The following is a 14,672-nucleotide window of genomic DNA, read 5'->3' as shown; positions in this document are numbered from 1 at the left end:
GAGATCGGACTCTCCTTCCTTGGAGGTTTTCAAGCAGAGGTTGGATGGCCTCTGCCAGGGGTTCTGTCAGGGACCGTGCTGTGGAGGGCTGCACTGAGGAGGAATAGTGGATCTCTGCTGCTCTGGATCTGGATCCTGAATCTTCCCAGGAGAAGGAGGATAGATTGGAACAGTGGTTTGCAGAGGGGCATAGTTCAGAAGGCAGAAGCTGGGAAATACTGGATGGGGAACAGCTAGGAGAAGAAACACTGGTAGGGAGAGGGTTAACAGATTCACTATCTCTGGATAGCATTCCTCCCCTCTCCCCAAGGTGAAGAAGAGCTCAAAGTCTTAGAACAAAAAGCACACAAAGCACAAACTCAGATTGCAAGACATAGGAGTGACGTAGATTAATAGGGACAGAAGGAGGTGGTATCCTTATTTGGGAGCACCGCCATTCCTAGGAGATGGGCTCTTTGTTCTCTCACTGTGATTCTTAAAGTTTCTAACTGGTAAGAAGTCCCTTTCTTTCATCTTCTTATCTACTGCCACGGGGGGGGGGGGGGAGGAAGCCATTTCCCCGAAGTCTGACAAATTCTTTAGTTGTGATTCCTGCATTGCAGGGGGTTGGACTAGAGGACCCTCAGGGTTCCCTTCCAACTCTACAACTTTAAGAAAGGTGACAGCAGGATGGGCCAGGGAGCGGTGCAGGGGGTTGGGCTGGATGACCCTTGGGGGTCCCTTCCAACCCTATGTTTCCATGATTCCTCTTGCCTCCACAGCTTTCCCCTCCCAGCCTTGCCCCTCTCCTCAAGGTCAGCGGCTGCAAAACCTTTCCGCCCCACCTGCATCCACATGGCCCCCCACCCTGTGCCTGGACAGAGCCCTTCTGTGGTAAGAGAGGTCTCCAGCTGGTTTGGCTCCTACCCATCCCCCCACCTCATGGGATAGAAGGAGGGCATCACCAGCCAGGGGGTCAGGGTAGGGCCAGTTGCCCTTCGAGCGCCCCTTCCTTTTGGAGTGGGGTTTTGGGCATCCAAAGCAAGAGGGGCCTGCTCTTCACAAGGGCCCTTAACCCTTGCCTGACCCCTGGCTCTTTCTCTGCAGGGCTGGGGTCTAGAGGGGCTACTCCTGCCCCACCCTGGAACCCAGACTTGCCTTCTTTTGTGGGGCTCCCCCCATCCTCAGCCGTCGGGGGCCCTGGAAGACCCTTCTCCCCCGCCAGCCCTGGGCCGCTGCCGGTGCCTTCTCCCCAAGGACCAGGGAGCCTGATTCTGGGGGGCTGCCCAGGCCCAGAGAGACCACTGGGAATATCTGCTCTAGAAGAGACGCCGCCGTGGGGTGTGCCCACACCTGCTGCTCTTTGGGCCTCCCTGAGGACTCCAGGGTCGGGATTCTCCACGCCATGTTGACTTCCTCCAAAAAGACCTTGCTTGGACTGGACTGAGGCATTCTGCTAGCACAGAAGACCTGGAGAAGAACCCGCTGGATCAGGCCCAAGGAGGATTCACTGAGTCCAGCAGCCTGTTCTTCTCCTAGTGGCCAATGATGGGAAACCAGCAAGCAGGATCCGAGCCCAAGAGGGCAGAGCAGAGCCCTCCTGGCTAGTAAGTCATCGATAGCCCTCTCTTCCATGAATTTGTCTAATCCTTCCAGAACCTTTTTGCTGGGCCAACAGCAAAATCCTTTGGGATAATGTGTGCATGTATTGAGGGGGTGTGATTTGGAGAAGAGTAAGACAGCACATGAAGAAAGAGACGGGGGAGGCGATGGCTGGCTGTGGGGAGCCTCCTGCCCCTGGCACGGCTATAAGGACCATTCCTAGCACTCCCACCCCACAAGTGTTGCTGCTGCAGCTGTGGCCCTCTCTTCTGTGCCCCTCTCTTCCGTGGACCTCCACCCCACCCCTCTTTCCTTGCATGCCTTGCCTGGGGGGGGGTGGAAGCTGCAGGAAGTTTGGGGGTGGCTGCCTGCCGTAGCCCCAAATCAGGTGCCCACCTCAGCCCCACCCTCCTTTCTGTGGGTGCTTCGGGAACAGACTCAGAGGACCTCAGCCTTGCAATGCCTTCCCAGGCTTCCTCCTTCTTTCCCCTCAGCCTCTCTTGCACTCATCCAGTAGACCAAAAGGAGAATCTGGAGACTTCCAAGGAGGGCAGGATGTTCCACAGGGACCTCTTGGATTTGAGCTATGGGACAGAGGGAGCGTTTTCTAATCGTGTGTGATTCAGCAATATATTTCTGCCATGCTAATTGGTCTGGCCATTTATTACAAGAGACGGCGCCTTTCTCTCTGCAAGAACCTCAGGAGCTACATGCCCAAGACCTAGCAAGGCATCCCTGGCAAGGCAGGGGGGGCAGGGAAAGGAAGATCCCTCCCAGTCCCAGGCCAGGGCCCTCAACTGCCTAGGAGGCTCTTGAGAGTTTCCCCAAAAGGAGGCAAATTACAGTACAAAAGGGGAGGGGAGGGATTAATTTTATAAAACAAAACCTCACTTTCCAACTGCCCATCTAGTGCAGCCTCCTGTTCTCACAGTGGTCAACCAAGAGCCCCAACAGGAAACCCGTAAGCAGGATCTGTGCGCAAGAGCAACTCTCCCCTCCTGCGGTTTCCAGCAACTGGGATTCAGAAGCATGGCGGCCTCCGACTGGGGAGGCAGAGCAGAGCCATCCATATCCCTTTCCTCCTTTGTGGATTTGCCCACAATCCCCTTTTATAGCCACCCAAGTTGGTGCCCATCCCTGCCTCCAGTGGGAGGGAGTTCCGTAGCTCGGCTGCCTCCATCCCCGGGAGTTTTTGGGAAAGGGCCACTGGGGGAGGTGAGGGGAGGAGAGGAGCCCATGCTTAGGGTATAGCCCTGGGGCTGAAGAGGCTGGGCTGGGTGCCCTTCTCCCCATCCAGTGGCGAAGCTGCATGCTCTGGCACTGGGGGGGGGCAGATAGCAGGTGGGGGCATGGCTGGCGCACGTCCGGGGGCATGGCTCACTGCCCAGCGTGGTGAGGGGTGCATGGCGCGTGTCTGGGGGGCGGCCGCGATGGTACCCCCCTCCCCAATGGTGCCAGAGGCTGTGCGCTCCCCCTGCTGCCCCCATTTCTCCGCTAGTGTCCCCACCCCAAGTCGGTGGTGGAGGGGCGGGTGGTTGTAGCTACTTCTTGAAGCCAGACATACACCCTGCACATGCCCAGAGGCACCTCTGTTGGCATCTGGGCTCAGGGATTTGTACTTGGCCCAAATAAATTCTGGGGGCACCCCGCCCACCCTCCCATCTTTCTTCCCCCCTTCCTGACCTTCTGGAGCCCACGGTCATCCCCCCCATTGAAACAGGCAGAGGCCGGGGGCTTTTTGCTTTAAAGAACGGCTCCTTTTTAGAAGACATGAGTGGTCCTGTGGGGGGGGGGAGACACACCCCTGCCCCAAATCCTCCTCCGGCGTCATCTGCCCCTTCACCTCAATGGGGGAGAACGGCAGCGGGTGAGACCCCCCTTTGTGGATGGGAGGGAGGGAAGAGCCCCCCTCCTCCTTTTCCTCTGCTGCTGCTTTCAGGCCTCTTGCTGATGTGTCCGGATGAGGCCGTGGAGAGAAGGCCAAGGCACTCGGACATCTTGGGCAGCCCAACAAGGGCTCTGCTGGGTTTCTGGGTCCTCCTCTCCTGCAGACACCTGTGGACAATGACCTCATGGTTAGCCCTCCCAGAGTCACTGGGGGCCAGAATCCTGCCTGGTTTAGTTCATAAAATCATAGACTCACAGATTGGGTTGGGACCCTGAGGCTCATCTAGTCCAGCCCCCAGAAATTCCTTTGTTTCATAAAAGTTATACACTGCTTGGATGTAAAACACACACACACACACACACACACACACACACACACACACCTCAAAACAACTTACAAAAAGGATAAAACAATAATATTGTCAGTAAGCACAACTCTTCAATACGCTTGCAGGATGACACCAGCAATAAACTAAAAACAGATGAAGAAACACGCCCACATTTCACAGGCCTGGTTAGAAATGTTTTTAGCAGGTGCCAGGAAAAATGCAGTTGAAGGTGCCAGCCTGATTTCAATAGGCAGGGAGTTCCAAAGTGCTCTCAAAATGATTTGGGTTCTTACCAATGAGAAACAGGTATTATGTGTCCCCAATGGGAGCACCAGTTCCATCTGAAGGCAGCCCTGTTTAGGGTAGTTTTTAATGTTTAATTCTGTATTGTGTTTTTAATTTTCGGTTGGGAGATGCCCAGAGTGGCTGGGGAAACCCAGCCAAATGGGCAGGGTATAAATAATAAATTCTTATTCTTATTCTTATTCTCCCCAATCAATGGGGTCAAGTGGAGCCAGGCCACCTCACAGGGAAACTGGTCCCAAGTTTTTCTGGGCTTTATTGTACAGTGGAACCTCAGTTTTCGAGCATCTCTGAAGCCAAACGTTTCAGCTTTTGAATGCCGAAAACCCGAAAGTTTCTCCTGTCCCTATCAATAATTGCTTCCATTTACGAACGCGCCTTGGAAGTCAAACGGCTTCCGCTGCATGTTTTCCAGTTTTCACCATTGAAATTGACACTCTCCCTTTGCGCCTCCGTTTTCAAATGTTTTGGAAGATGAACAGTCTTCCAGAACAGATTACGTTCGAAAACCGAGGTACCACTGTATAGACTAGCAGAATACTAATACAAATGATACTGAGAACACATTGTGTATACAGTGGAACCTCCGGCCGCAAACGGGATCCGTTCCGGAGTCCCGTTCACAACGTGAAAAGCCCGCAGCCTGAAGTGCCATATCTGCACATGTGCACAGCGCGATTTGGCGCTTGTGCGCATATGTGAGCAGTGAAAGCCAGAAGTAACCCTTTCCGGTACCTCCGAGTCGCCGCAGGACGCAACCTGAAAAAATGTAACATGAAGCGGACGTAACAAGAGGTATGACTATACTACTGTTATAGATTTAAGGTGGGGGACCCCCCCCAAAAAAAAACCCTTAGAAATGAATAAATGCTAGGATCAAAGCACAAGCTGAGGGGGGATTCCTGTGTCTGAGCTTTGGCCATCAAGGAACACTAAGGAGCAAGCGAGGGACATTAAGAATACAGGAGAGCTGCGTGCCCCCCTTGCCCTGGGGGGGGGGAACAGAGACAGGGGTTTGAAAGGCTGCCAGGGTAACTGTGCCGGAGGTGACAGCAAAAGGGGGTCAGGCAGGAAGGGTTGCTGAGAAGAAGCAGGAGGAGGAGCTGAGAGAGCCCCATAAACTCTGCTCTGCTTTGGGGAACAAGCTGTAAGTTCTGGACTCCCTCCATGCAGACTGAAGGTGTAAATAGGTGAATAAAACATATATCTTAAAGCCACGACAGTCTCCTCTGCATCTTTTATTCCTCCAGAGGAGCAAAGACCGCAGGTGGGTGCCTGGGACCCCAAGGGCTTTTGCCGCTGCTTGGCAGAGAGGGGAGCAGGCACCCCCACTTTTGTTAACAAGACTAAAAGTAACACCTTGAACATGGCCCAGTAGCAAATCGGGAACCAGTTCGGATCTCGGATCTCTGTTCACTGGCGGAGGAAGGGGTGGTGCAGGGGGTGCGTTCCGCCCTGGGTGTCACCCCCACCCCACCCCCTGGCTCCGCTTCTGTCTCTGTTGACACGCAGTGGGTGGTCCTGGAGCCTTTGGTGGCAGAGAGACCTCCAGGGGAGTCTGAACTGCATCTGGGGATCTGCAAGCCAAAAAGGTCACCACCCCCCTCCAGGTGCCACAGCGGGGTCTGGGGTCTGTGCTGGTGGCTGAGTGAGCAAGGAGCGTTGGACGTCTCTCGGGCGTGGGGAGGGGCCCATAACTCTCTGCCCTCCCATCTCTGCCAGGCTCCTTGCCTCTTCCACTCCCAACCCTGCCAAGGTGACTGCCCCCCTTCTTCTCACCTGCCTGAGACCTAGAACTCCCAGAGGCACTCGTAGGTCACCTCCTCGCTGTCGGCCACGAGGCAGCCCTCCCTGTCCGCACGCAGGAAGTACCCGTTGGGGCCCAGCACGGCCAGGAGGTTGTTCCCTCGGATCTCGACGCAGAAATTCAAGGCAAACTTCCCCCAGGGGCTGAAGGTCCCTTCCGAAGTTAGGCACCAAAAGCTCTTGCCACGGCCTGGGAAGCGAAATGACGGCGGGAAAGTGGTGGGCATCCAACAACAACAGACGTTGGGAGATTCAAGACAGGTGAAAGAAATGGCTTTTTCGTGCAGTGCAGACTGTGGAACTCCCTGCCACGGGAGGCAACAATGGCCCCCAACTGGGATGGCTCAAGAACAGAATTAGAGGAACTCACAGGGGAGAGGGTTATCAATGGCTAGTAAAGGTAAAGGTAAAGGACCCCTGGACGGTTAAATCCAGTCAAAGGCGACGATGGGGTTGTGGTGCTCATCTCACTTTCAGGCTGAGGGAGCCGGCGTTTGTCCACAGACAGCTTTCTGGGCCATGTGGCCAGCAGGACTAAACTGCTTCTGGCACAACGGAACACCATGACAGAAACCAGAGCACACGGAAATGCCGTTTACCTTCCCGTCACAGTGGTACCTATTCATTTACTTGCACTGGTGTGCTTTCAAACTGCTAGGCTGGCAGGAGCTGAGACAGAGCAACGGGAGCTCACCCTGTCGCGGGGATTCAAACCGCCAACCTTCTTATCGGCAAGCTCAAGAGTCTCAGTGGTTTAGACCACAGCGTCACCCGGATCGCTCAGTGGCTAGTAGCCAGGATGGCTCTGCTCTGCCACTACGGTCGGAGGCAGCAATGCTTCGTAATACCAGTTTCTGGAAACAGCAGGAGGGGAGAGCTGCCCTTGTGCTCAAATCCTGTTTGTGGGTCTCCCTTTGGAGCAATAGGATGCTGGAGCAGATGGGCCCTGGGCCTGACCCCCTGGCATGTCCCCCCTCCCCCCCTTCACCTACTCTGGAAGTGGTAGATGCCCTCCTTGCAGGGCAGCAGCTCGATGCAGTCAGGCTCCAGGAGGTTGCACTGCAAGGCCTCATGGCAGGAGGAGCTCCCCACATAGCCGTAGCAGCCGCGCAGCAGCAGGAAGGAGCGGTTAGCCAGGCGCAGGCCAAACTCCTCGTGGGGCCCTGCAATGCAAGTGGGGCAGGAGGTCAGCTGGGAGCTGGCAAGGAGATTGAGATCCCTGAGGCAGGCTTCTGCAGCCAGCCAGGGCGAGGATGGGGGCTGCTCTCGTTCCTTTGAGGTCTGGGGGTGGAGGAGGACCCCTTTTCCAAAAGAGCCAGAAGGGGAGGGATGCGTGGGATATTTGAAGTGCAGTCCAAACCAACAATTCAAGTTTTGCAAGATAGGAGTTGACGCTCACAGAGCTTTCCTGTTTGTTTGCTAGAAAGAAACTCTGCAAGAGACGCTCCCTACACTGTGCCCTGGCAGGCAGAGGAGGGCATAGCAATATATTCTCTTACCTGCCTGGGCACACCCTTTCCCCATCTCTTTATGATCTGCCAGCAAAAGGGTAACATTTGCTAAGTCGGAGCTCCAACGCTCAGGCACCATTTTAAGCTAGACTTCGGTATGTCTTTACCACTGAATCACCATTTCAAGCCTGCCTGTCTCTATTAATCTTCTGTTACTCTGCTGTATCTGTTACTCTCCAACAAGTATTCTGAGTACAGTAAGTGCTATTTTCAAGAGTGTTAGTGTGATGATTGTTTTAAGGGGGGATTTTGCATCCCCCAAATCCATCTTTTCTATTATCTTCTTCATAAAGGCCCATGAAATATTATCAAAGGCCTTTTCAGCAACTATAAATATTAAAGCAGCTTATTTATCATTTCTGACCTCCAGATATTCTAGCACATCAATTATATTTCTTATATTATCCTTCATCTGGTATCCTGGTAGGAAAACAGCCTGATCATGATGAATTATTTCTACCAAAACTCCTTTCATTTGGTTGGCCAGTATATTGGCAAATAGCTTATAATCATTGTTTAAACACTTCCCTTTTAAGCTGCAAAGGGATGACAAAAATGTGAGGAAGGATAATTTCTAATAAATATATCCTCTCCTAGCATCTGTTCACATTTCTACAGGGTTTGTGTCCCCAGGCCAGACTCCTCACCCTCCAGCAGGGGCAGGTGAGACATCACATAAGGTCAGGGGGTTTCCTTGGGATCCCAGGAGAGATGCTTCCTTCCTGTCCCACCTCCCCCAGCCAGAGACCCTCCTTGTTCCAGGGAGTGGCTCATCCTCTCTTCCCCCTCCCCCTCCTCCTCACCAGGATGCATGGCTCTGGCAACCACCAGCCCGACAGGGAGGGTGCCCAGGTAGCGGCCGTTGAGCGCCCTCAGGAAGATTTTCCCATAATGCCACAAGATGCTGAACTGGGTCTCGGGTTCTTTGCTGCAGCCGTCAGCCATCACACTCTGGAACTCCCTCTGGGGAGAGAAGACCCAGGTCAGCAGTGGGGGGGGGATAAAACCAGCTACTCTGCCCCATGGGAATGAAAGCCCCCCCCCGATATAGCAGGTGGTAATGCTCTTTGGGACAAGACCAACATGGCCCCTCCACTGTGGGACTGGGCACCCCACCTCCTGGCCCTCACAGGGACCCTTTTTTGGAGGGAGGAGCCCCTAACTTACCTGCGCCAGGTACTTGTGGTTGATGTCTTTCAGCTGCACGGTTTGGGCATCGGGACTGACATGAAAGAGGAACGTGGACATGGGGGTCGGCTTTTTGGAGCCTGCGTAGACCTCAGAGTCTGAGGGGAGAGAGGAGAAGCTCAGCAGGGGCAGCACGGGGAGCTGCTGCCTGCCTTGCACTGAGTCGGCTTCATCTAGCTCAGAACACTGACTGGCAGCAGCGTCTCTCCAAGATTTTGCGGGATGTAATCCATTGGAGCAGTCAAGTACAACATTCCTTGTTTGCCTAGAGTGGACATGCAGGGGGATGTTGATCCAGCCAGTTGAACTTCCTGTTCCACCTGGTCTGGAGCATCCTCCCCCTGCGTGTGGCCAGGTAGATGGGCGTGACCCTGGCAGACCCCACAGTAGGCCCAGTCACGCAGCCATCTCCCTCCTTCCATTTTCTTCTCTTGGACTGCACTGCTGGCTCTCAGCCAGCAGCATATGGGATGAAGAGTTTCCCCTATGGGATGAGCTCAAACCCTCTTCTGTAACTCTAAGCGAAAGCCTGCCTTCAGGGATCCAACTGTGAGCTGAATGTGAATAAACTTCTTGCTACTATACTTTTAAAAGAAGCTTATTGTGTCTTTATTCTTTTTAGGAGGGATGAAAGGGGCCTTACCAGGAACATACTCCAATCTGAAGAAAGCCAGATTGGATTGTATAAAGAGATTCAAATTAATCTACCAACTAGCTTCCTGCTATATATTGGGGAATGTTGCTCTGCTGCTTGTGGGATGTGATACATACATGGCAGTCAAATACAACATTCCTTGTTTTCCTAGAGTGGACATGCAAGGGGATGTTTGCTCCAGCCAGTTGGAAATTCCTGTTTCCTCCTGGGCTGGGACAAACTTCCTTTAGCATGTGGCTAGAGGTGGGCGTGACCTTACCTGTGCAGGTAACAAAAGCACAGGGCACGCAGCACCCCCCTCTCTTTCTCCATCTTCCTTTTGTTGTGTGAGCTGCAGTGACTGCCAGTGTGCAGTCACTGGGATTAACCCCCCCATATGGGGTAGATCCACATGTACATATTTGTAACTAAGTCTGCCTTCAGTGAATTTGAAGTGAATGTGTGAGTAAACTTGTTTTATATACTTTAAACAATATTGTGTCGTGTCTATTCTTTTAAAGAGGGATATAAGGGAACTTACCAGGAATCTTACATTGAGAAGCTTAACCACTGTGTGTTTAAAAGGGGAATGCAAAACTCTGCTAAGTTACAGAACTTGCTAGCGCAAGTTAGGAAGGATATTAATAAACAATATATCCTCTCCTGCCTCCCTGAACGTTCCCACACTGCTGACTCACAAGCATGAGTGAGGAAGGATACTATTAAATCAATATATCCATATACCCACCCCTAAAACAACATTCCCAGAGATTTCAGGCAAGGCTCATTCCCAGCCAGACCCAGAGATGCTGCTGGAGATGGAACCGGGGACCTTCTCCATGCAGGGCAAGTGCTCTACCCACTAGGCTACAACCCTTTTTTTCTGCCAGGGGAGCGGGAGCCATTTCCAAAGAGGGGGTGACAAATGGCAGAAACACCTGGATCATGTTCACCCCATGAATTGAAGCTCACCAATTCCTTTTAATTAGAACTGCCTCTTGCCAAAAAGAGTTCCGTGCTGTTGGCGTTTGTTTCCCAAAACCGTTCTCTCCCACCGAAGGCATCTCTTTGAGCAGAAAACCACTGCCCTTCTTCCTAACAATTTCATAAATAACAGGATTTAAATATGACCGTGGTAGGAGAAATCAAGAGCTACAATCATTAAGTCAGGTGGTAAATAGCTGGAATTGTCTTTAGGATTGAACATGTTCTGAAGCAACAAGTGGGAGGTGGGGGATCTGGGACTCCCAGATGAAAATGGCCAAGTGGCCACTGGGACCACATAACACCGGTCCTGAAAGACCTACATTGACTCCCAGGACATTTCCAAGCACAATTCAAAGTGTTGGTGTTGACCTTTAAAGCCCTAAACAACCTCAGCCCTGAAACCTGAAGGAGCGTCTCCAACCCCATCGTTCTGCCTGGACACTGAGGTCCAGCTCCAAGGGCGGTTCCCTCCCTGCGAGAAGCCAAGTTATAGGGAACCAGGCAGAGGGCCTTCTCGGTGGTGGCGCCTGCCCTGTGGTACGCCCTTCCACCAGAGGTCAAGGAGATAAAGAATTATCTGATGTTTAGAAGACATCTGAAGCCAGCCCTGTTTAGGGAAGTTTTTTAATGTTTGATGTTTTATTGCGTTTTTAATATTTTGTTGGAAGCCTCCCAGAGTGGCTGGGGAAACCCAGTAAGATGAGCGGGGTATGTATTTATAAATAAATAAACATCCCCCAGCCCCCTCTGTAGGCAGAGGGTCCACGCAGCTTCTTAGCGAAGGGCCAGAGCCCAGAGGGGGAGCACCCCCTTGCATGCAGAAGCTCCCAGGCTCAATCCCTACGGGCAGCATCTCCCGGAAGGCCAGGGACGGACCCTGACTGAAACCCTGGAGAGCCACGGCTGCCAGCCAGGGTTGACAATAGTGAGCTAGATGGAACCAGAGAACTGTGGAAGGGACCTCCAGGGGTCATCAAGCCCCACCCCCCGAATCTGAACTGAATCACCCCGGACATGAGTCAAAGGGGCCCTGGGCCCCTGGCCTGGCCCCTGCTGCTCCCCCCGGGGTTTACTTGCCACAGAGGATGCCCAGGTATTTCTTGGCCCTGGTTCTCAGGCTGACCCACTGCGGGCACCTCTTGATGACAAACCACTCCTCGTTGTCTTCGGGGCAGTCTCCGAGGCACAGGAGCCCCCGGCTGCCCTGCGGGTACAGGATGCGCCCCTCCCTGTCGGTCAGGAAGGCCAGGCAGCCGGGCCTCAGGTTCAGGTGGAAGGCCGTCTCGTCCGAGGGCTTCTTGGCCAGCTTCTCCAGCCGGGAGACGAACTTGTGGTTGGAGGTCTCCAGGTGGCAGACGCCACACCGGAGCCTCAGAACGAAGCCACACTCCTCGCAGTAAGGCACCGGCGTGTCCACCCAGACGCGGTTCAGCTCGGGGTCGGCCCGCGCGTACAGCCGGCTGCTGGGGTTGAAGAGGACCACGTGGGCATGCATGGCCAGGTGAGGCATCCACATGTTGCGCCCTGTCAGGTCTTTGCAGGTGCAGAAGACGTCCTCCCCGTCCGACTCCAGGAACTTCTTGCTCTCCAGATGCTGGAGGCTCCAGGCCCCGCTGGAGTGCACCTCCAGCAGAAACTGGCTCTGCCGCCCTGAGGTCGGGTGACCACACCGGACGGTGCCATCTGCGTCCACCAGGAGGCACCGCCCTTGCTGGCCCTTCAGGACGGCCACCGTCAACTTCCCTGGCCTCGTGGTCACCTGCAGCTCCCAGGTCTACAGGGGGCGAGAGGGGCAAGTCAACAGGGATCCCAAAGGAATGTCCCTGAGTATTTCTCTGGACTGATTAGATGGATCATATTTCTGCACCATTTGCACGAATCACAAAGTGGCTTACTGTACAAGCAATAAATCACACATATGACACAAATCATGCAGAATAATTAACAAATCATCGGCAAAACAATCGATGAAATGCTACTAACAAAGCAACTAAAAAAATAAGCTAAACAGCACAGATACAACAAAAGTCAGAAGTGCTACAGCACTCATCATCTATAGAACAATATTACAACATTAACAAAATTTAGAAAACATCTGAAGGCAGCCCTGTTTAGGGAAGCTTTTAATGTTTGATGTTCTGCTGTGTTTTTAATTCTGTTGGGAGCTGCCCAGAGTGGCTGGGGAAACCGAGCCAGATGGGTAGGGTATAAATAATAAATTATTATTAAATAATTACTATAAAATAGCAACTAAAAAGGAAACTAAGCACTGCTTTTTGATGGTATTAATATAGATAAGAAAGATAGTCAGAAGAAGCGGTCATGCATGATAGCCAGCATAGATAGCCATTAGCAGGGGTGTCCAAACTATTTTCAATGAGGGCCAGATTTGATGAAGTGAACATGTGTGAGGGCCGACCAAAGTGGTTGACCTTTTTTTTAGGATTGAAGTTGTTGAGCTTTCTTGGGGGGTGAAGTACTGGAGCTTGTTTTTGGGATTGGAGTTGTTGAGGGTTTTTTTTAGGATTTTACTCCCTGGAAATAAACTGCCACAGGGACCAGACTAAACCGACTGGCGGGCTGGATTGGGCCCCCAAAAAGAACTTTGGACATGCCTGGCCATTGCAATTCAGTGGAAATTAGCACCAAATCTGACACTGGCTGATAGCACTCATTCTGGAACAGAACTCTAATAAGAGAAAATTAGGCATCATTTGAGGTTTCCGGGAGAATACCTGTTTCTTCCCCAGTGTGTTTCCCAAGACGCTGACGCCGTCGCCGTAGCATTCCCCAGTCAGATACCCGCCTGTCCAGTTTACCAGCCCAATCTGCATGGCTGCGCAGGAGGGGCGGAGCTACCGAGGGCATCAGCAACAGGCAGGCCCCTGCGTTGGACCTTGCGCTGCCCACCGACTGGCCGGCTGTGCCATGGGAGAGGCTTCTGAGGGCGCCGGGGGGGGGGGAGAGGAAGTTCTTCTTCCTGCGGGAGACGCTGGCCCAGGATTCCAAGGGAAGAAGCTCCATGGCAAGTCTGACCTTTATGACCTCAGAAAGGATCAAGGGGTCTTGGTGGACCACAGGCTGAACACGAGCCTACAGTGTGATGCAGCGGCTAAAAAGGCTAATGCTATTCTAGGCTGTATCCACAGAAGTCGAGTGTCCAGGTCAAGGGAAGTCATAGTCCCACTCTCTTCTGCCTTGGTCAGACCACAGCTGGAATACTGTGTCCAGTTCTGGGTGCAACAATTTAAGAAGGATGTTGACAATGCCATGGGGGGGGTCTTGTCATCTGGGCAGCCAATCAGGATGCCTGACAATACCTGACAATTGCTCTTCTTGTCCTGACTGAAACATCCTTTTGAAAAGCTTCACACTTTGGCTCCAGAATCCATTGTCACCTGCCTGTTTCATTCACACACAGATACCTGCTCTCTTTTGACCAGTCTGCTGGGGTAGTTATCAATAGTTTGGTGCTCTCCGGAAAAATTTCCGGCTATGTGCCAAGACTTGAGGAATGAGATGATCCCCCTCTTTTATTGTCCATTCCGGGCCGCCCAGCCACTGCGCCAGTGTCCTTTCTCTTGGCAGATCAAGAGGAGCAGGGGACAGCAAAGGCGGCAAGGTTTTTTAGCTGGGGCAATCAGAATAAGGTCCACTATTTGACTACTGATTCAAAACCCTAAAAGGTATTTTATATAATTGACTTTTTATTTCCTTCCTTCCTTCCTTCCCGGAGGAGTGATGGACATCTTCCGAGCTGGGCTGAGCGCTTCGGCAGGACGCCTCTGCCCAAGGAGCGCCTGCAGGGGGCGCTGTCTGGCCAGGAATTGGCCCCTTGGAACTCGCGGAGCCACAAGGCGGCGCTGCTCCGTCTTCGGAGGCGAACACGTGTCTCGAGACGCGCATCCCGGGAGCATCCATGTGCAGGGGCCCCGCAGGGGGGGGGCTTTGCTAGCAGCCCAGAGTAGCTGGGGTATGAATTATTAATAATTTTATTAATATTACAATTACAATTATTATTACAGGCAGGTTGCCGTGTTGGTCTGAGTCGAAACAAAATAAAAAAATTTCCTTCAGTAGCACCTTAAAGACCAACTAAGTTTTTATTTTGGTATGAGCTTTCGTGTGCATGCACACTTCGTCAGATAACTGAAACAGATTATTATTATTATTAGTATTATTATTATCCTTTAAGAAGAGAAATTTAAGAAACAACGAAACTATAACGTGCTAAGTGCCCCCCGCCCCCAAATGCATGGGGGAGGAGTGCCGATGGCCCCCGGGTCCCCACCCCACCCCCTCTCCTCCCGGGCTCCTGCGAGGCAATCCAAACCAACCCTCCCCGGCTCTCAAGACGCAGACGCAGCCTGGGGAGCGGAGGCGACACAGGGACCCCGGAAGCTGCTAGTGCCAGCGTGAGTCTACCCGACGTGAACAAGTCTATGG

General features: G+C 52.8%; 1 protein-coding gene across 1 annotated transcript; it reads right to left on the bottom strand.

Moving 5' to 3' along the window:
- Positions 1-3,501: 3,501 nt before the first annotated feature.
- FSCN3 (fascin actin-bundling protein 3) lies at positions 3,502-13,060 on the bottom strand. The gene is made up of 7 exons (XM_035127214.3): positions 12,962-13,060; positions 11,304-12,000; positions 8,585-8,703; positions 8,221-8,380; positions 6,899-7,069; positions 5,880-6,096; positions 3,502-3,636 (listed from the first exon to the last, which is right to left on the bottom strand). Exons 1-6 carry the CDS (start codon positions 13,058-13,060, stop codon positions 5,891-5,893), a joined length of 1,452 nt encoding a protein of 483 aa, XP_034983105.2. The 3' UTR covers positions 3,502-3,636; positions 5,880-5,890.
- Positions 13,061-14,672: the final 1,612 nt, after the last annotated feature.

This window comes from Zootoca vivipara, chromosome 9 (assembly GCF_965207765.1).
Source record: "Zootoca vivipara chromosome 9, rZooViv2.hap1.1, whole genome shotgun sequence".
NCBI classification, from domain to species: domain Eukaryota; kingdom Metazoa; phylum Chordata; class Lepidosauria; order Squamata; family Lacertidae; genus Zootoca; species Zootoca vivipara.
Note: the sequence above shows the minus strand (reverse complement) of the source record. Positions and strands in the feature narration are given on the sequence as shown.

Bases quoted from the DNA above. Each gene is read 5' to 3' on its own strand.
- FSCN3 (XM_035127214.3), bottom strand. From the start codon at position 13,060: ATGCAGATTGGGCTGGTAAACTGGACAGGCGGGTATCTGACTGGGGAA. The intron at 12,001-12,961 runs GTATTCTCCCGG...CGCCCCCTGTAG, and splicing joins ACACACTGGGGAAGAAACAG to ACCTGGGAGCTGCAGGTGAC. The intron at 6,097-6,898 runs GTAGGTGAAGGG...TTCGCTTCCCAG, and splicing joins GGGCATCTACCACTTCCAGA to GCCGTGGCAAGAGCTTTTGG.